Source organism: Gallinula chloropus (assembly GCF_964237585.1).
Source record: "Gallinula chloropus genome assembly, chromosome: 19".
NCBI lineage: Eukaryota > Metazoa > Chordata > Aves > Gruiformes > Rallidae > Gallinula > Gallinula chloropus.
Window position 1 is genome coordinate 4236680 of NC_140104.1, and position 20443 is coordinate 4257122.

The window sequence follows — 20443 nt, forward strand, 5'->3', positions numbered from 1 at the left end:
ACCCCAAAGAAGTCTGTGAAGATGCAATACTAATTTGCTGCTCTGAGATGCTATTTCTGTGTGGCCAAAATCTAAAACTCTAAAAGAAGCTGTAACATGTTGCATGGCATTAGCCAAAGAAACCTGTTGTGTCTGTGTTCAGAGAGAGAGATGGATCAAGGAAAGGATTCATCCAACACGTTTCCCCCTGTGTTGAGCTTTTCTGTGAGTAATGGGGTAAGATCTGAAGAAATCAGTTCAAATCACAACCTTCTTAGGAAAGCTGCGAATCTTAACCCAAGGGGGATGGTGCAGGTATGTTGTTAATTTAAAAAAGGAACTATTCACACTGAAAGGTTTCAACTGAAATTTAAAACCTCCTAAAATATGTGACTGGGAAGAGCTGTCCCATTTCATTAGGCAAATGAAAACTGTAAAGGATTATCAAAAGCTCATGCTCCACATGGAGCTCTCCAAAGAGAGGGAATCTCCATGGATGAGCATCAGTACACATGGTTGAGCTCCCCTTTTTCTTTCTAGCACATCCAGCTGTCCCTGGCCATCCCAGAGAAGGATGCTGCACTGCGCTGAATGGGTCGGCTTAATCGAGAAACCCCAAATCCAGGCTCAAGAGATGAGGTGAGAGGACTCTGATATCCTCATCTAAACATTGACTTGAGATACACAGAAGGGAGAAGGGGGGAAACTGTGTTAGTGCAGATGAAACTCGTCCTGTATCTGGGGTGACCCAGCCATTGCTCGATCGTGTGTCAGCGTTTTCCCTTCGCTCTGATTGTCCCCTCAGGCAGGACAGTGCAGGGACGACATGACATATTCCTGATTTGCAGTGGTGAATGTAAACGTGCTCCAGACCAACCCCTTCGTGGGCACTTAAGAACAGTATTCCTCTTGAAAAAGTCCTCTGTGGAGCTTGTAGGGTGTCCTTCCAGTGTTGTGTTAAAACTACAGGCGCACAGGTAATCTGTCCTAATGTTTTATTTATTGATTTAAATTGGAATCTTTGTAGCTCTATCTTACAGTCCCTTTGAATTCTCGTGACTTAGTGCAATAGGCTTCATTTTTATATAAGAGTAGCAACAGAAGTCCTTGGTCAGTGTCTGGAGGAGGACAAGGTTAAATTCTGTATTGAGATAGGATTCATGAGTTGGTAGTTAGAGAGGCTACTTGATGCAAAGAACCAAGAAGAGTAACAACAACAATAAAAAAAAAAAAACCCTCCAAAAAGCCCAGAACCCTGACTGAGGTGAGAAGTGTTCACTGGGAAAGAGAACTCAGGATGTATGTAAGCATCAGGACCAGCGTTAACGCCTTAGCAGTAGGCAGGAGGCTGCTGGCACTGGACCAGTACACCTTTCGCTCGTTCAGAAACTGAACGGGCCGGAAATTTTCAGCCATGGAAGTTGAGTTCTTCCCATCAAAGTGGATGGTCAAAAACTGCATAATCTGCAGACAGAGAAGGAAAAAAAAAATGAAATTAGACCATTAAGTCATTTTTCCTTGGAATACTGGGAATTGTGATATCCCCAATCTGCAGTGCCTGACTCTGTGGCATTGTTTCCTACTGCATGGATGCATTAAACCCTGCAGGAAACAATGTGATGGAGGCCACTGCCAGAGGTCACCAGCAGATGACTTCTTTTGGCCTTGGAAATCACGGGGACTTCCTTTCTATGTGAGCCAAATGTTTTGTCCAGCTCAAGGACCTGGTTACAGCAGTGCCTCTTGACGCACACCGTGCTGTCCTTACCCATCACGTCACAGTGACACAAAGAGGACTTTGCTGCAACTTCCTCACTGCCTGCAGCATGATGCTGGCCTGGAGCAGGCAGATGCTGGCTCTTGGGCACTGTGCCATGCCGGCTTAAGTGCTGCCCCGTGACCGAGGTGGCTAAGGGTATGTTGCAGGTAAGGAGCAGCAGCCAGGCTGGTACCCGGCCAGGATGTGCTGGGTAGCAGTACTGCTGAGACCTGCTCTGGGATGTCTGGACTGGTTTTAATCATGCACTCAAGGCAGTCATGATTCAGTCTCCTGTTCCCCTCCTCAAGTCAAAACCGGGTTGCTTAAAGCTGATGCTGGTAGACTCAAAGTTTGGGGTCTGGGGTGGTGTGTTTGGGCTTGCTGATGCTTATGACAGGAGGAGAAAAGCAGTGAAATCTGGGGGTAAGCAGCTGGCAGCAGGGGAAATGCTACTGGCAAAGCATTGAGCCGGGAGTTACCTGTGTGTTTGTGTGTGCGTGGGCTTTCTTCTTGCATTGTCATTTCCCCTTCCTTCCCCTTTCCTGCCATGTTTCAGAAGTGATTTGATCAGGTCAGAAAGCTGACCCCAGGGTTTAGGCTATTGCCAAGCAAGCGTGTGCGTCACGGGGGCGAAGCGAAGCGGTGGAACGGCCAACACGGCTGCACTGGGCAGCCAAAGGTCAAGCTAACCAAAGCAAAGCTTCCAGGCTGCCCCCCTGCCACTCACTTGGGAGAAGCTGAGTTCAACTGGCTTCTCAAATACTGTCCAGATGACGCCCTCGTGGCAGTCAGGGGTGGTGAGGGAGCCCTCGTACCGATAGTATTTTCCAAGGTCTTCCTCAGGTGGGAGCAGAGCACTCAGTGGCAAAGGGTCCATCTGTACTGTTTGCCCTAGACAGAGGAACATCACCTGTAACACATGTGCCTGCAACACGCGTGCCCATGGGTATCCTTCAGTCTCCTCTTCAAACGCGGCTGCCTACAGCCTCATCCCTGCCCGCGCATCCCAGCCACCCCGGGCAGCCATGCAGCGATGCTTGTGCGGTCCCTGCCTGGGAGCGGCCGCATCCCAGGGAGCGGCAGGGATGCCGCACACCCCTCATGTTTTCATGTCCTCTGCTTCCTCCCACAGAAGATGCGCTGGCATCTGGGGGGTTCTTCTTGTAGGGTTGGACTTGATGACCTAAGAGGTCTTTTCCATCCTTGTGATTCTGTGATTTTCTCCCACCTGTGATGCTCTGAGCACTTGGCAAACTACCCTTTACCTTTTGGCTTTGGCTTTCAAGTAACAATCTCTACCATCATTAGAGCAGGATTTGACTGGGAACTACCTCCTTGTCTATGTGCTCAAGGTAAATCTATGTTGCATTTCGACTGACACAAGTGTCTTACCTTTGTATTTAATATTGTCGAATTCATTTATTAGACTTGCATAGTTTTTATTTTCTTCTTCAACCTGAAATGGAAATAATTTTATTCTGATCTGTGCATTTCTCCAGAACTGGCTGCTTTAAAATGACTGAGAAGAAACCAGAGAAGAAAGAAGAGGCTAAAAGGTAACAGCGAGCAGGATGCAGAAAAGGATGGAGGAACTACGTGCTAGCACCGAATGCCTGTAGAAGAGAGGGAGGTGTAGACCTGGGACTGATGTACCAGTGGCAATCACTCACTCAGCCCAATTGTTGCTGGGTCTGGCATGGGCAGTTAAAAATCTGGCTACATACCTTTATGAAGAACGCTAACACAGCCACGCCGTCCGCGGCTTTCTTCGCTTGTGTTATATCCGCAAAGTCTTCCCTTATGTGGACAACATGAAGCTGCAACACAAATGCCAAGGCCCATTATTCATTCCTTGTCCTCTGCAGCTGGCTGTCAGTGCAGCCCGGATGCTTCTCTGCCCGTATGGGACAGATGGATGTCTCCAGGGCCCTGACCTCCCCCTGGAAGGTGAAGTGCTCCGTGGGCTGCTGCAGCCCTCAGCCTGTGCAGTGGAACAGGCAGATTTTTATGTCATGGTTTGGGGTGTGGGGGGGTAGTTTCCCACTGCCAACCCATGTGCATCAGCACTGGTGACTTGTCTTGCCTCCAAGAGAATAATTTCTCCCATTGCACAGGTTGGTTCATGGTTGCAGGCCCAGAAATGAGCATCTAATCTGCATAAACTGCATGATAGTGTAATCAACCTGCATAGATTTTGGAATATCTCTCCTCCTGGAAGGCTGTGTAACTCCAGATTCAGTGCCTGTCCTGTCCCCCTGTGATGCAAAACTGGTTCACGAGCAACAAGTCCAACCACCATTGGGGTTTCACAGGAGAACCAGCCAACAGTTTTTGTGCAACAGGATCTTAAAGCCAGAACCCTTGAGTAAAAGCCATAATCCACAACCATGCTTACCTCCATGGCTTGCTTTTCTCCATCGATGCTGTGCTCTGACCCGGGAAGGTATTGCTGCACCCCTTGGGATCCCCAGTGGTAATGAAATTCGATTGCTTTGTATTTTCTTTTCAGACCTCCACCTCCAATTTTAGGGGATGTGCCTAATTTTACTTTAACTGGGGAAAACAAATAAGTTGTTCTTTAAAAAATAAAACCAGCTCAGACATTAATAGTACATGAAGGTTGAGACGTGTGCTCCTGAGACTGAAATTCACCCTTGAGTTCTGGCTGGGGGTTTTCATATCAAGTGTTCCAGAAGTTCAACTCTGCAGAAGCCAGACTCTTACAAAATGCTAGCCACGATTGATTTGGGATGAAAGGGAGAAAAATCACAGCCTGCTTCCTGGTAACATGCAGCAGCATTTGGGCATCCCTCTATGGCAGAGCACTTGGAGCTTCTGCTCCCGTTTCTAAGTAGGATTTGCTCTGTGAACCTGAATGATTTGTGTTGGACCCCACTTGCTGGAGAGTCGAGGGACCCATTCCTTCAGTTGAATAAATAATAAGTAAAAATAAGTTTGGTAATAGTGGTTTCCCTTTGTGAAATGGAGGAAAAGGACCAAGCACTGCTCTGGGGTTAAGGATTCTACAGATTTCCATGGCATCCGTTGACAGATGCTTTGGAGTATCATCTGTTAATTGAATTTTGAAGAACACATCGTTTTGGACGGTCATTCCTTGATTGCACAAAAGGGATTTATTCACTGCCACTGATAACCCTGGGAGCCAGAGCTATTTATCCCTTTCAGAGGACCCTCTATTCCTTTGGTTCTTGTCTAGGAGAACAGCCTCTATCAAAGTATTCTTAAATTTAAAGCCGACCACAGTTTATTTTGGTTTTAACATCAGTTTTCTCTCCTATTGTCCGCATTGTAACATTTGCTTTAGGCAGGGTTTAAAGATACTCTGCTTTAGAGCAGCGATGCAGCTTCAGCCTAAGCATCCGATCCATTATATCTATTTAATGTGATGCTTGATCTCTTCTTAACAGCAATCCAACATCATCTTAGGTGATGTTTTTCTAGCTGTAAATCAGCATCCCTTCCTGTGCTGGGGGCATTTGGGATATATTTTTTTTTAACTTTACGTGTTGAGACCTCTACATTAAGTACAGCACTTTTCTTTCCTTAGGAAAGGTTGTTTTGACCTGGATGGAAGCCCCAGAGGTTTAATTTCTGTTCTGAATTCCAAATGAGCTGGAAGCTTGCGTGAGTCATTTAGCTACTATGCTTTTTTATCTGCAAATGGATGAGTAACATTTCTTTGTTGCCTTTGTTTATTTAGATTGTGGGACCTTTGAGACACTGACCTTTACTATCTGCACATCATCAAACATAATGATAGTCTGCTCTCACGTAGAGCTTCTAATTGCAACCATAATTTAAGCAGTAACAGTTCCAGCGTTGTACTCATAGCACAGGAACTGGTTGCCCTCAGATGGAAGAAATTTTAAAAGCCCAGCCTGAAGCCCTAATCCTTTTGCGTGGCTGGGAAAGATGGGAATGCTGATCAATCCTTATGAATATTAAATTTAGTGTAAATGATATTTCTCTGTGCAGCAGCTGCAACGTGGAGACTCTAGAATGTCATTCTGTAATGGGAAAGTCATCGACCCAGACACTAGTGAGGAGTCAAAACATGTCTTTTTCTTATGGTCTGTCAAAATACTGATGTTTTAGACTAGAATCACCGACCATGAAAGTCTCTCGAGCTGTCTGCCTTCCTACCTGCCCATTTTACCTTAGGAAAACACTTGCTACTTGCAAGTTTCCCTTTTAGGGGTCTGGCAGGTAAAACATAAACCCATCAATTGAAGATTTTTCAGAACGCCAATAGAACATTAAAGATTTGTTGTTCGGTGATTCACCCTCTACCGAATCGGTCCGTAGCTGATCCACAAGCTCACATGAGATGACTTCCACGTGCAGAGAAAACGGGTGGAAATCAGAGCAGATTTCAGCTCAGCATTTAAAGAACTGGTAAGACACCCACGCTGTGAGCCACTGGTGGAATGACTTTCCCAGGCTGTGTTGCCCTCCACTGAGCATCTTCTTTGAGCAGAAGCCAGGGTTGGAAAGGGCAAGCCCAGAAAAGAGGGGTCCAGGAGCATTCGTCATCGACTATATACCTCTGCCCAAACTGTTCCCCTCAACCCCCACCTCCTAGTCCTAGAAGTGGTTGGCTGACTTGGAGGTTCTCTAGACATCTCATGCTCTGTTCCTATGCATAAACAGAGATGATTTCTGCTAAGATGCCCAAGAGTTGTGTCCAGAGTGCAAAAAGTAGATAATTCCCACAAAATTCCCAGAAAACCTTGCTTCAGGTCTCCAGAAAGTTTTGCTTCTGAGCTATAGGGGTGCTATCTTATCTTTTCTTCCTTGCTGTTAGACAGTGGTAGTGACATCTAACACCTTGCCCAGGACATGGGAGAAGTCTATGGGTGGTTCCAAGTGAAGACTCAAACAAATCCTACCATGACATCTGTGACAGTACTTGCCTGTATGTCCATTATTTTCTATGGTCCACTTTGAAGACCCCTTCACATTGTACCCTTCAAAGTTCAGTGGCTGAAGGCTGTTGTCATAAATGACATCTTTGGTGACAATATTGATAGGTGACTGCTTGTTTCCTTTGCAGGTGGCATCTACCAGATACCACTGTCGAGGACCTGTTTAAGGATGAAGAAAGTGATTTATTTCTGTTGACTGCAAATCCTTGATGAAAGCCAAGCCACCCAACAGTCAATATATTCTCACTTGGGAAATTGGAGACATCTCTCATGGAAAGGTCTTTGGGTGTTGGAATTTAATACAGGAACTTGCTTAGGATGTAATTTAAAGAAAAATATTAATATGCTTCCAAAAGGGGGTTTTCTAGGCTTAACAGGAAATTATGTACATGCAAATAGCTGTAAAATTGAAAGTGAGCTATTGCTGGGATTGGCTGAACTATAGGAACTTGGAAATCATAACAACCCCCCCCAAAAAAGCAGTGGTGGTGCTGGGAATGAAATGCCCTTCCCTGCAGTCAGTTCCAGGGACAAGCAAAGGACCTGCTTGCCTACATGAGTACTGCTGGAAAAACGAGGTGCAGCTGTAGATAGACCATTAGGATTTTTCACAGCTGTCCTTAAGAATTTCAATAGCTGTTTGCACCCCACCTGCTGGGGCAGTTACCTCTGGAGCACACATAGTGTCATCCTTGGTTGAAACAAAGCAAGTAGTTGGCACAAACACCAGCATCTTCAAAACACCCTTCTTTAGGTACCCCGTTGAGCACATACAATGTGACCATGCAGCATCAAAAGCCAAATTGTGTGAGTTTTGTGTGAATTATTCCTACCAAGATGCCCTTTGCAAAACAGAAGGGGGGAAACACTAATGGGATTGGAAGAACACATTTTTTAGCTGTACCTTTACACTGTAACAGGTCAGGTTTCTGTGACTGGTAGCACCAGTGACCTCCAACTGAAAAAGAGGAAAAAAAAAACCCAAACAAAGATTAAAGAAAAAGCAGGCATTGGAAATTAGATAAACAAAGCTCTGTATAAACTGTCCCCTCAATAAATAAATGTGGAATGGATCCTCAGAGAGTGATAACCATTCTGACAACTTCTTAGTTTTGTCTGCTCAATTTTCTTAGAGTAAGATGTTTTATTTCTGAAATATAAAATGTCTGGGAAAAGGTGAGTGCTTCAGCTGTAAAGAACTATGGAGCATGGTGTCCAGCAAGTCTGGTTGGGTTCTAGTATGAAGTAATTCAGAAGTGAGCCTAAAATCACTGCAGAGGGAAGCTCTGTCCTCTCCAGAGGTCACCTGGTCTTAATATTAATATTAACCTGTTAACATCCCATTTTTCAGATGGCTGCAAAATTTTCCAACAGAACACCTTGATCTTACTTGTTCCTCACCAGAAGCAATATGGAATTCAGTGGGAGAAGGCTGAGTGAAGTATGTGTGGATCCAGGCAGGAAAGTAAGGACTGTTTTTTTTATCACAGCATGCTTGGGTGGCTGTTTATGATAGTTATAAAGTTTAACTGGATTTAAACAGGACTAGTTGTCTTTGGCTATTTAATCAATAACAATCCAAAACCTCTTAAAATTGCATGCAATGCTATGGTTATTAAATTATAGACAGCTTAACAAATGGCTAATCAATTTTTAGGGATTATTATGGAGGAGCTCTGTCATTAGGTTGCTAATTGCCAGGATTTGTGACCTTTGTAACACTTTTTCAGGAAAGCTCATAACTGTTTTTAACACCTGTGTTGTTGTATTACATGCACAGCAAGATTATCACAAAACTATGTGTCTGTGAAGTGTTTAGAAGGAGCTGTAAATGGAGCTTTGGTTTAAAGCATGGCTAACTGTCAGAACCAAGGGAGAAGGGGATGAGCTGCTGCCAATTAATATAATCTTGAAAAAACTGATCCTGGTTTAGTTCATTGTTCATAAAAATGAAATCTATGCTGAAAGCTGTAAATAATGGTGACTGGCTTTCGAGTTTAGCAAATGCTTAGTGATACTGAGAAGAAAAGCAAACAGCATTGCTGTGTCTGTACTGTGAGAGCTGTGACCATCTCTACATTGTTTTCCCATTAATATTCTGTAATTACAAAACAAATAATTGGTTTCAACAAGGTTTTAATTTTTGACACCCTTCTGAGCACACACAAAATGCTGCAACCGATTGTTTCAGGTTTTTTCAGCCCTGAGCACACGTGATGGCAGCCAGACCTCAGGCAGCACTGAGCCACTTCTCATCTCTGCTGGGAAACAGCAGAACCAGCAGTGCCGAGCACAGAATGTCACCAAGTGCCTTAATCGATACTAAAATCAATAAATGCAGAGCAAATACCAGGTAAGCTGATCCTCCCATGCTCTGTTATGTTTCATATGTGTTGGTGTTTGCATGGGTGAATGACTGGAGGGGTATTTTTGGCAGCTGCTCTAGCCCACTGGGCAGTTTATCCTCTAATAGCAGCTGCACCTCGCGCTTGGGATCGCTCTGGCTTTGCAGTTATACAAGCACAAACCTCCAGGAGAGAAAAAAAACTGTTACAGGAATAACCTGGACACACCTGTGTAGCATGAGAGGATGGTTACCTGCAGAGATCTGGTGTGGAATTCTTTGGGATGTGAGTTAAACCAGAGAGGAAGGTTGTCAGGTGAGGAATGGAGGGCAGTTGAGGTCTGCCTACCATAAATTCTGGGAACAAGGTCTATTGTTCTGGGCTTGTGTATTGCCTTGAACAATGGGAGTGTGATCGTGACTGAGACATCAAAGCATGACTGTAATGCAAATCAAATGTCACGGTCAATATGATTCACAATTGGGAGTAAGTGCAGCAAGTTCATGGTTCGTTGGGTGCAAAGCTCTGGAGCTCTTAGACCGTGACCACAGAACCACAAAAATCAGGGACAGCCACCAGAAAACACACAGGGAAGTGGGATGTCACCAAATCATACTGCCAGGGGTCCTGACACAGTGTCTCAGTCCCAGAGGAGGGTGATGGAAGTGGGTTATGTAGCCTTGGGTTGCCAAGCTGGAGGCCAACCCTTCTCAAACAAAGCACCCGCTGGCTCTCTACCAGCCAACAGGTGTTTGGCAGGTTCTCTCAAAGAAGCTTGTGGGTTTCAATCACATCTTAGACCAGCACCTGAGTGTGCACATCAAGATGACAAGAAACATTTTAAAAATTAAATATTAAAAAAAAAGTAATATTTCCAGCCCTCAGGTGGCTCCTGCTGCCTCCCACCCAGCCCCGTGGGCATTCTTCTGTCAAATGCAACATACGCCAAATCCTTAGCATCTCCTTTCTGCAAAACTCCTGCTATGACCTAACAAAGAATGAGAGTTTTTCTATCGAGCGCTTATCGCAGCTGCAGTTAAGAAAGTGGGATGGTATCAGTGAAGTAGAACCAGGATATAGATTCAGCAGTTCATAAGAAAAAGGTCCTAAAGCTGTTAAACCTAAAACAATGAGCTAACTAAACACTGCAGAATGCCTGAGCAAACAATGAATTAATGTTTATTGTGAATTAGAGATTTTTTTTTTAATGGGTTTCTTTTTTCATTGGAGGCAACTTAGTGTTAGAGAACAGGAGCTTTTGGTAGATACTGCTCAGGAGGAAATAAATCACCATACCCTGTCTTACAAGGAAAATTTGCTTTGGGATTTGTTTTCAGTCAGGTGTGATTCTTCCCTACATACAGGGACGTTGCTTTTACAATGGTCCTTTCTTCCCCCTGGGCTTTGTGGCTTTATTTCTGAAGCAAGAAGGAAAGATACGTGTCACATCCAGTCAGTCGTCTTTGGTCTTAGGCACGATTATGCTCTAAGGTATGTTGTCTAGTCTAGTTTTAATTGTCTGAGCGGCTCCTGCCACTTCCCTTAGGAGACTTTTCCACAGTCTATTAGCCTCCACTGTCAGGAAATGTTTCCTGTTTAATAGCTTACATTTTCCACTTGCTTATCTGCATCCCATCACTCCTAGAAATATCACTGGACCACCCTAAACAATCCTTTTCCCTCCCTGCATTCAAACAGTTCCTTCATAATCTGTAATTCCTGTTCTTGCTTCATCTATCCTTTGTCCCATCCATGACAATGTGCCCTTCACCTTTCCACCATTTCCACTTCAGAGCCTTTTGTCTCTCTGTCTCTGAAGCCCCTTTCCTATGGGACTCAGTACGCATCAGGTATCCCTCTCATGGAGGCAGGGGGTTGGTTTGGGATTTTTCCCTGGTTTCTGCAGCAGAGTAGCTGAAACTACTGCTGTCATATGAGCTGCCCTTGAGGCTTTCATAGCTCACTTCCACACCTTGCTGGTGCAAGTGAGCGAAGCCATGAGCATCCGCACTCGCTCAGGACAATATCAGATACTACCCAGGGTTTCCAAAATCTCCTTGCCTGATTGGCATTAAATAGAGACATTGCCATTGCTCTCACCATTGGAAGTAATATCCTTCTATGTACACGTACATAGCCACCTGGACCTGGAATTCCTGTTATCAACCATACATGGCTCTTACACTGCATTATGGATGCTTGATTTCCATAGCAATGCACCAGATCATAGGAGTCACCTTGACTTTACTGGGTTTTTGTTTAGAGTAGGGCCAAACTGGGCTGAAGGCCTCTTCTTCCTTCACAAAGTTCGGCAGTTAAATTTAGGGAGTCTCTCTTGGCAAGAAAGCAGGCCTACTTATCTCTGTTTCTTCCTTGTCAAATTTACAACTGGTTTCCTGACCAAAGCTGCTTCTTGGCACCAGAAGAGCTGGAAAACAATACAATTACGTATTGTTTTCATTTTATTGTAAATGTTTTCAATTGTTTTAGCTATCAAGCCTACCTTGGAAACTTGAGGAAAAAAATTCCTTCGGCCGCGAGCTCGCTCATCTGTTGACTTACGCAGCTGGAGGGAGGACAGTGCTGCTGGCTGCAGGCCAGGGCCTCTGCAGCTTGCCAATGCGCTATTGTGTGATCTAGGAAAGGACCCTTAAGCTCTTTGGATCATGGTCAGATTGCTTGAATTCCATAAAACCATCCCAAATCTGCTTTGTCCTGCTCCATTCCCTGCTTACTGCCCTACTTGGACCTGTTTGGAAGCCTGAGGCTCCTCCGACTCGGTGCGGTGAGACAGGCAGTGCTTGGGCTAACTGATAATCGCCCTCCTAATTTACCCATCCACCCAAAACAGTTGTTATAACAGGTTTTGTCCTTCAGCATGAAGTGGTTGGAAATCTACTCATTTTCTGTGTAGGTCGTTAGCCATATTTACTAACGACATTTACTCTCCTGAAGTGTGAACGACCTTTATGCTGCTCAACAGCCTGAAGTCCCCAGACTGCAGGAATATCCTCTTTAGTTAAAATCTTTCCCTGACTGACTCTTTTGTCCCTTTAGATCTCTTGTCACCTCCTTCCAGCCCTGTCCTCTGTGAGACACACAGCTGACAGAGCTCCCTCCGCACCACTGCCTTCCCAAGAGCCCTTCCTGCCCGGAGTGTCACAGTCCTTTACCGCTCTGTTGCCCACCGGATCCAAACCCATCCCTAAATCCGACATAGCTGCCAGCTTTGCAGCAGAGGGGGGGCTGGCTGTTTCCATGAAAATGGTGCAGGGGTATTTTTAGCTTTGGTTTATGTTGTGTTGTCTATTCTTAGCTCTCTTTGTGAAACTCCTTATCTTCAGCACAAAGGACCACGCGACTTCAGAGCAATTGGAATTGAAGTCTGCCTTTCTAATTAATGAGATTCCTGAACACAAACTGATCATATATCTATTTATACTTTTTTTTTTCAAGTATTACACATCCTCAGGAAGTCCTGATCAACCACTTTGACAGGCAAAATCAGCTCCAAACATTCCCTTCTAGATTTGTGCATCTTTAACCATGCGAAACCCAGTGTCTGTGACCATTCGTTTCTCTTCCAATAACTTTTACCTGGAAATTTTGTTTTTCCTAATGATGCACATCTGGATGTTTGTGCCTTCCAGCCCGTTACAGGGAGTTAACCTTAAAACTTTAACTTTCCTGTAGTAGAGAAGCATTGCAAGTAACCACATCTGATTTGAGCCTGGTGTTTATAATCTGCACATGCGTCTGTCACTCATGTGCTTGGTGAGTTCTTCAGCTCTAACACTGACCAACTACAGGAGAAATCCAAGGGAACTGATAGGTATCCCAAATAAACACTTGCAAACAACTTCCTTCATGTCAGAGGAGGAGGAAAATGCTTTCAGCCCTGACCCGTGATAGTGCTGTAGCCTCTGTCATACACGTGTCCTCATAAATTTGCTGTATCAAGGGAGGAAGCTGGTCTCCAACAACAACAGAGAGAAGAGTATCCAGGGCTAAGGTGATTTGCTTCTCTGAGGTGTTTTTTCTTTGCTGGCTTTACAACAGAGGCAGCGGCTTGTAAAATTCAGAAATCCTTATGTTTTGGTTTGGTTTGTTTTGGTTTTGGTGTTTAAAAAAATGAATTCAAAGAAATTACTTTGTGGATTTACTGTCCTTTCATAGTCTTTTGTGCTGGGTTTATGATGGCTGATCCTAAGGCTAGAAGCATGGCTAAAAATCCACTAACAGGCCGTTAGCATCTGCTGCAATGCCACAAAGAGGGGAAAAAACCTATTCGTCCCTTGCTGAGGAGCTGGACCTCAGGGCTGGGAGAAACCGTGGCTCTGTGTTTCTGAAGTGTCACAGGGCACAACTTGCAGCATCTAAGGGACATTGCAGGTTTTATGCTGATGCTGTTTGCTATAGGACAAAGGAGAGTAATTCTTAAGCTGAAATAATGTCACTTGTCACCTGCGTACGGCTCTTACGTATGGCTTCTACCGAGCTCCCTTCCTTCCCCCGGAGCTGAAAAGCACTTCAAAGCTCGCTGGCTTGGATGCTGGAGAAGGACAAGGTGATGCTGTGCACTGCAGGTCTGCATGAGGTCAACTAAACAGTGAGTTAATACAAACTGATGACAATGTAGTGTACCCACGTTGTCCTGGCCGGTCCTTCAACGGACCGTTACTAACGTGTTTGGGTCCACTGCATGGAGAATTGCCGGCTCGGTGTGTGTCACCGGAAACAGGCTGCGAGTTAGTGAACAGTGATTTGTGGACTTGGAGCTGGGGTGCCCTTGGATGCATCAGCTGAGTTTAAAAATCCTGCCTGCTCAAGAGCCCCTGACATCTATGGAGGCACCACGCAGATGTATGTCACCTTCGGCGCAGCGCAGATCAAGCAAAGCAGGACTCATCTCCCCTGTGACACGGGGCAGCCATCACTGTGTGCTGTGTGCAGCTGCTCTGTGGAGGGTCAGAGTCGTATGTGGGGTGGTCGTTGGATTCATATGTGATAGAGAGAGCAGAGGTAACCTCACAGCACTTACACATGTCAGTCCTGAAGAGGAAGTCAGGATCTGCAGGGCAATGATGCTCACTGTGAAGTGCCTCTGCAGAGCACAGGTTCTTAACTAGCTTCACACATGGACTGATGTGAAGAGACCCAGCTCATTCCTGTGACACACGTGTTTACCCGTGTGTGCAACGCGTGTGTGTCTGCAGGCCACAGACACGTGGGAAGTTAAAACATTTCAAAGTTTATTTGCTACATGGCTCTAACACTGACTTGTAGCTGCCTTTAGGAATCTTGAAGGAACACCCAATGCAGTTTCTCTGCCTGCTGGGCTTGGTTCCCTGCCCCAAGGTGAGTGATTAACTGAAGAGCTGCTCTCTGGCTCATCTGCTGCCCTGGCACAAGGACTTTTCTATCTTCTGCCGGGTGTTAGTGGCAAAGAGAGAGCAGGAAGGCAATTATTACAATGCCTCACCACTTTGTGCCTTCATCATAAAATGTGGAGGGGAATAAGTGTACTCTAGGATTACAGGATTTGCATCTTCAGGTATCCTGGTCAAGCAGCCCATGTCCATTCTTCTCTCAGCTCCCAGACCCCTCCAGCTGTAAGTGAATATGACCGTGGCTGAACCGTGACAGTCCCTCTTACAGAAAGCACTTCCTAATATTTAATAGCAGGGTCCATGATTAACGGGAAAGTTCGTTAGTTAAACAATCTCAGCATTTCAAAGACACAAAGTACCGAGTGCTGCTGCTGCTGCTTCAGGACAGTGATAAAGCTGGAGAAGTCTCCGCTGCCTGATGGCCACTTGTGCTGCCGATGTGGCTCTGGTGGGGGAGCACGGAGCAGTATTGGGGGGTCTCTTCCCCAGGGTGCACTCAGCAACTTGACAAATGCAAGTCCCTGTTTGATCCTGTGTGCCATGGGTCTGATGGTGATGGCAGACACTGATTTGTACAGGTGATGGTATGAAGGCTCAGATAAGCCTCTGAATCTGTTTTATCTTCCTTGAAGGATTACAAGGAAGAAAGAGAAGGAAGCCTGAAGCAATGTAAGGATCATAACTTGAGATCAAATGTCTGCCTGCACTCAGGTAGTCCAGGAAACTACTTCGAGATAATGTCAGTGATAGCTGGTCAATCATGCTTAATCATGCGTTGGATTAGGTGGGTGGAGAGATGGAAATTCAGGCCATCCATACCTCCCAAAGCACCTATGGACTGCTGCCTGAAGCAGCTAGGGCTTACTGCTGTTCCCAGGTATGACAGCTATTGCTCCTCTTTCTCAAACAACTGAACATGCAACTTTTCACCCAAAGCATATCAAACTGAACCAGCATCCCAGTACTGCCAGCCTTAGCATGGATTTGAAATACATATATAATTATGTGTGCAGTCTGCCATTAGAAGTGGAAATGGAAGAGGTTAAAGCATCTCCCTACAGGGATAGCAGGTATACTGTGCATTGTATTCGAGTGGCCCCGAGGAAACATCAGGCAGAGAATTAATGCTGAGACCAGCAGTGCCAGCACAGGTACGTAAACGGGATGTTTGTGAAAGCTACAAGTAGAAATACAGAAAACCAGAGGAATCAAGCCCTGGATCAGTCTTTGGAGGTGGGCTGTGGGACAATGTCTTCTTGTGGCTGAGTCCTGGGCTGTGGTAAAGAAAAGGGTAAAATGTGCTGGGGTTTGTTCCATTCCTCTTTAGGAAAGGTGGTTTCCATTTGTACTTGGAGCTAGCTGTAACCCCCCTGCAAAGCTTCTAGGTGCACATACACTGCTGTCCTCCACGGCTGTTGTTCCCTGGGTGGCACTGGACTGAGCCTACCACTCATTTGCCCCAATTCTGCCTAGCAGCAGCACCAGAGGGTCAGTGATGTCTCAGATGAACCAGGGAAGTCTTCTGAAGTGCATCCATGCTGCTGGTGATGGAATCTGCTACCCGAGATCCACAGAGGCCAGTGGGTGAGATGCTGGGCAGACATTCAAACTAGATATTTTCCTCTTGCTGGGGCTGGTTGAACCAACATGCCTCAGTTTCCCTTTTGTAGAAGGGGGATAAGGAAGCTTGCTTCTTTCTGAAGCCCTGCAAGGACTACTCCAAATAAACCTACAGCATAAGTCCCATGACACTGGGACAGGACAAGGCTGAAAGTGGTTTGAAATATTAACGAGCAGTCATATCGACTATTTAAGTGTGATGAGCTATGAGGCTGCCCACATTACAAATACAGCACTGGTGGAGGTATTCTGAAGGAGCTGGTAAGTGGGTGACACCCAAGCTAGTTCTGACAAGTGGTCAGATAGAAAGGAAATGCTTAATATAAAAAAACCCAACAAACAAACAAACCGAAAAAAAACATTCCAAATATAACAAGAAGATCATCTAGGCTGATGCCCAAAAGCTGACTTAAACCATTTAGGCTTTAACTTGTCATAATGAGCTCCTACCTCAGGAAAAGGGTTGGAAAAGGAGGTGGGGGAAAAGCAGGTTTCTGTGTATTAATGACTCTGTAGTTTGCCTCTGCACTCAGGGAAGAAAGTGGAAATAATTATGGTTGGGGGGTGGGGGGGAAAAGCAACAAAAATTTATTATATGTGTTCCCTATCTTACCTCTAACTGCTAAACCACTAATTACTAACACTAACCTAATAAATCGTGTAAGGGTTTTCTAAACAGCCTCTCAAGAACCTGTCATAAATCGTTTAATGGAGCAGTAAATTTAGCAAAGTGTTAATCAGCCAGCAATCAATATCAAGCAAACAATAGCTGTAGACTTTGGAAGAGCAAAGGTTCTTTATGTTTCTGTTTACCTGTCCCACACGTGGGAAGCCTCCGGAGACACGATGCTTACAAAATAGGGGCTAAAGAAGAGGGAAGGTGTTTGAGCTGTCAGGTAAGAATCTGGGAAAGGCAACTGAGTCAGGGATATGGGGAATTAGTGAAGACAGAGAAATAAAGCGTGGGGAATCCCCTCCCAGTTCCCCTGCTCTCAGGCTGTGCTCCTCAAAGGACTTTCTGAGCATCTCAGACCTCTGTTACTTTAAATGTGGCAACTGAACCTTGATGTGCTTTAAAACCACATCCCTTTAACAGGCGCTGGGTGCAGCGCTTCCCCCGATACCTCTGATAATGCTGCTTCTCTTTTCTGTCCTTAAGGCAGTCCTAGTCCATGTCAGTGCAAACAAAAGACCCTTCATTGCTATCAAGAACTGTGGTGTTTGCCTTTAATTTCGAGGCTGTGCTGGTATTTACATAGGAGAGGTGATTTATCCCACGTTATAGCATTGCTGATCTAACAGGAGCATAAAAACACCATCTGCATTTTTCAATACTAATTATAGATGGCCATTTAATCTAGTCATCCAAAGTGCAGGCTGTACCTATGTGCAGGGAGTGCAAAAATAGATGGATCTGCTGGGCTGATGCAGCAAAGGCATATTGTTCTTTCCTTCTCAGCAGGGAACAGTAAGGATTTCATCTTATATCACAAATGGCAAAGCGATATGGGGAGGAAACTAAAACAAGCTATCTAAAGTATTAAGAAGTTTACAGATAGAGAATTACTGTTGGATTTTTTCCTAATATTTACATATATGTGACTAGCTGTAGAGATCAGGTCAAACCTCTGTGATTTCTCCTGGAGAAGGAAAGCAACTAGAATCTCTAAAGGTGAAAGGGGAAAAAAAACCCACCCCACTTGCCCACTCATGAGAAAAGTCTCTACTGGATATTTTACCACAAGAGACATAGATAAAACATTCTCCATTCCCTATACAAAAGAGTTAAAGAGCCTGTGCTGTATGCACTGACACTCTGAAACAAATAATAAAGAAAAGTAACCTTGGCACACGGGGTTAAGAAAGAACAGGCAAGGACTTACCTACTGCCTCTGTCTTGAGAATGTGCAGAGAAAACAGGACAAGGAACAGCAATTCCATTATCTATTTTAATCAGGCTCAGGGCTGAAACCGGGATTGATTAGCCTTCTTAGGATGTGATCATATTTCTGCTCTCAGTTTTATACTGGAGTAAGTAGCCCTGGACAGACCTGAAAGCCATCGACAGGGAGGTGAACTCCTCCCCTTTGTAATTTCTCCAGATTTGCCCTAGTCCTGATTTGCCTGAACACATTCATTCCTCCAAAATGAATGGCAAAAGGCATGAGGCTTTCCAGCCCCAAACAAGCACCCCCAGGCAAATAACTGACACTGGGCACTGTTACTAACCCGTTACTCCAGCACTACTTTCTATTTACCAGCAGCTTTTTGCTGACAGCCCCTGCGATATCTGATTAACTCTGAGCCTGTGGGTTAAGGTTAATGTTTTGTTTCACAAAACCCCAATGAAACAAACACAGGAACAGCTCCCTCACCCCCTCCTTCCCCATCCCCACCCTGCCACCCTCCAGGCAGCTCCTGGGGACTGGGGCAGGTTTGTGTGGCTGGGAAATGGGACTTCTCTCTGCCGTAGCAGGAAACATTTATTAGGTGACATACCAACACCTTCCTTCTATGTGCTTTTGCACTTAGCAAATTGACCCAAGCACCCCTTCTGTTTGCTTCTTTGGGGAATCTTTTTTTGGTCTTTTTTTTTTTTTTTAATACCTTTTCTTAACTTTCCTGCTTCTGGTACTATAGTATAATATATGCACTTTTTTTTTTCTCCTGTCCCCTTTGCTTTCCTGTTCTAATGCTTTAATTCCATGTGTCTGATTCAGGGGCAATTCAGGCTTTTTATGCTCAACAAACAAAGGCGTGGACAGAAAAGTGCCACTACTGCGTTCTGCTCTATGCTCTTTATTATAGATGGATTTTCATCTTTCCATTTAGGGCTGGGTTAGAAATACAGCTGAGGGAAACAGAAGCGGTGCAACTTCATCTCCCTTTTCCCCAAATGCCTCTCTTGTCCACGGGGATGCAACCCACGTGCTGGGATGGGTGCAAGAAGGACAACAGGGTGCTTGACCCAGAGCTCCTCTGAGAAGGGATGGACAGACTGAAGTGGCATTGTCCTGCCTGTCCTGAACAAGCCTTGTCATCCAGCAAGGGTTGGATTAAAAGGAAAAAAAAAACCCAAATAAGAAAAAGAAAGGAGCCAAAAAAGTGCTTCTTGCCTTCACCAAGAGCTGTGGGCTCCTGGGTGAACAGTGTGGTCATTCCACTGTCAGTAGTAGGGTCGCCAAGGATCGGGACCTGTAATAACAATGGGAACTCTGACAGCTGACTTGTGAGCAGGACTTTTATTCATAAAAAGGATGGCTATAAATAACCCTCCAACAATGAAGATTTGCTGGGTAGTGTTTTTCCATCCTGGATTAGGTAGATTAAAGCATGAACAGACGATGATTTGCCCAGCACACGGTGCTAAGATAAATAGTTGCTGCAGTGACAAGAACAATAAGGGAATTTGCTGCATTTTTTCACTTCCTAGTTCCTCACAGTCTCAGTGGAGTTGTCAAAGCAAAGTGTGCGCTGAGCACGTGGAGGGATGCGGGGTACAAACTGGGTGGCAACCTCCAAGGGCATCCACAGGGGATTTTATTTGTGGGGTTTAGTTTTTTTTTTTTCCTGGGGGTGATCTTCAGTGGGGGAGCTGAACCAAAGCTCTTTGATTAAATTTTAATTTATTTTTATTTTGTGTTGAGTTCTCTGGAAGCTGAGAGCTGGCTAGAAACCCTCCATTTAGGACTGAAAATTGAAGGTTGGAAATTCTTATCTTGGAATTTAGGATTCCTGGGCTTGTTTGTGGTGGGTTTTTTACCCTTTTATTGCCCTCCCAGCCTGTCATTACTAAATTAGAAATAAATTGTGCTGTAGTTGTGTTAGCTAAGTCTTTCTTTGTGCTGGAAAGCAAGGCAGGCTCAGGGAAAGACATTCCCTTTCCTTATAAAGTCTGTAATCTAAAGAAGCAGGACAGACATCATGTGATCTCATTTTTTTTTTTTTGTCTGGAGAATCTTATCTGACAGATACTTGGTTATCAGTTCTCAATGGCATCCTTTTTTTAAAGGAATTGCACTGGAGGTGAGTTTTACATAAAGGCCTTTGGACGTTGAACCTAAATACATATGAGGATCTCAGTCAGAGAGGCTGGTTCTGCAGGGAGTCACATAGATCCCTGAACTCAAAGCTGGGGTTTCCTGACCTAGTAATTGCAGTTGTGTCCATAGCTGCAGGTGGGAATCACAGAAACAGTGAAAACTGCCCTTATTTTGTGACCTGGAGATCCACAGCAGCCAAGATGTTGGAGGTGTTTCCCCCAGCCCAGTTTCTGAAACGCGTGAGACGCGACATCAGCCTGCAGCGACCTACGGAGCTTCCCGGGAAGTTCAGAGGGGCTGACGTGACATAACAAAGCTCGTGTGTGTCTGAGCCAAATGATCCTACCATGTGCTGAAGGGA

The 20443-nt window shown here is 45.0% G+C and overlaps 1 protein-coding gene across 1 annotated transcript; it reads right to left on the reverse strand.

Annotated features, from left to right (window-relative positions):
• Positions 1–1254: 1254 nt before the first annotated feature.
• On the reverse strand, positions 1255–17980 carry CA4 (carbonic anhydrase 4; the record flags this gene model as incomplete). The annotated part of the gene is made up of 8 exons (XM_084273241.1): positions 1255–1443; positions 2466–2629; positions 3131–3194; positions 3463–3555; positions 4134–4291; positions 6673–6843; positions 7589–7642; positions 17923–17980. 8 exons carry the CDS (start codon positions 17978–17980, stop codon positions 1255–1257), a joined length of 951 nt encoding a protein of 316 aa, XP_084129367.1.
• Positions 17981–20443: the final 2463 nt, after the last annotated feature.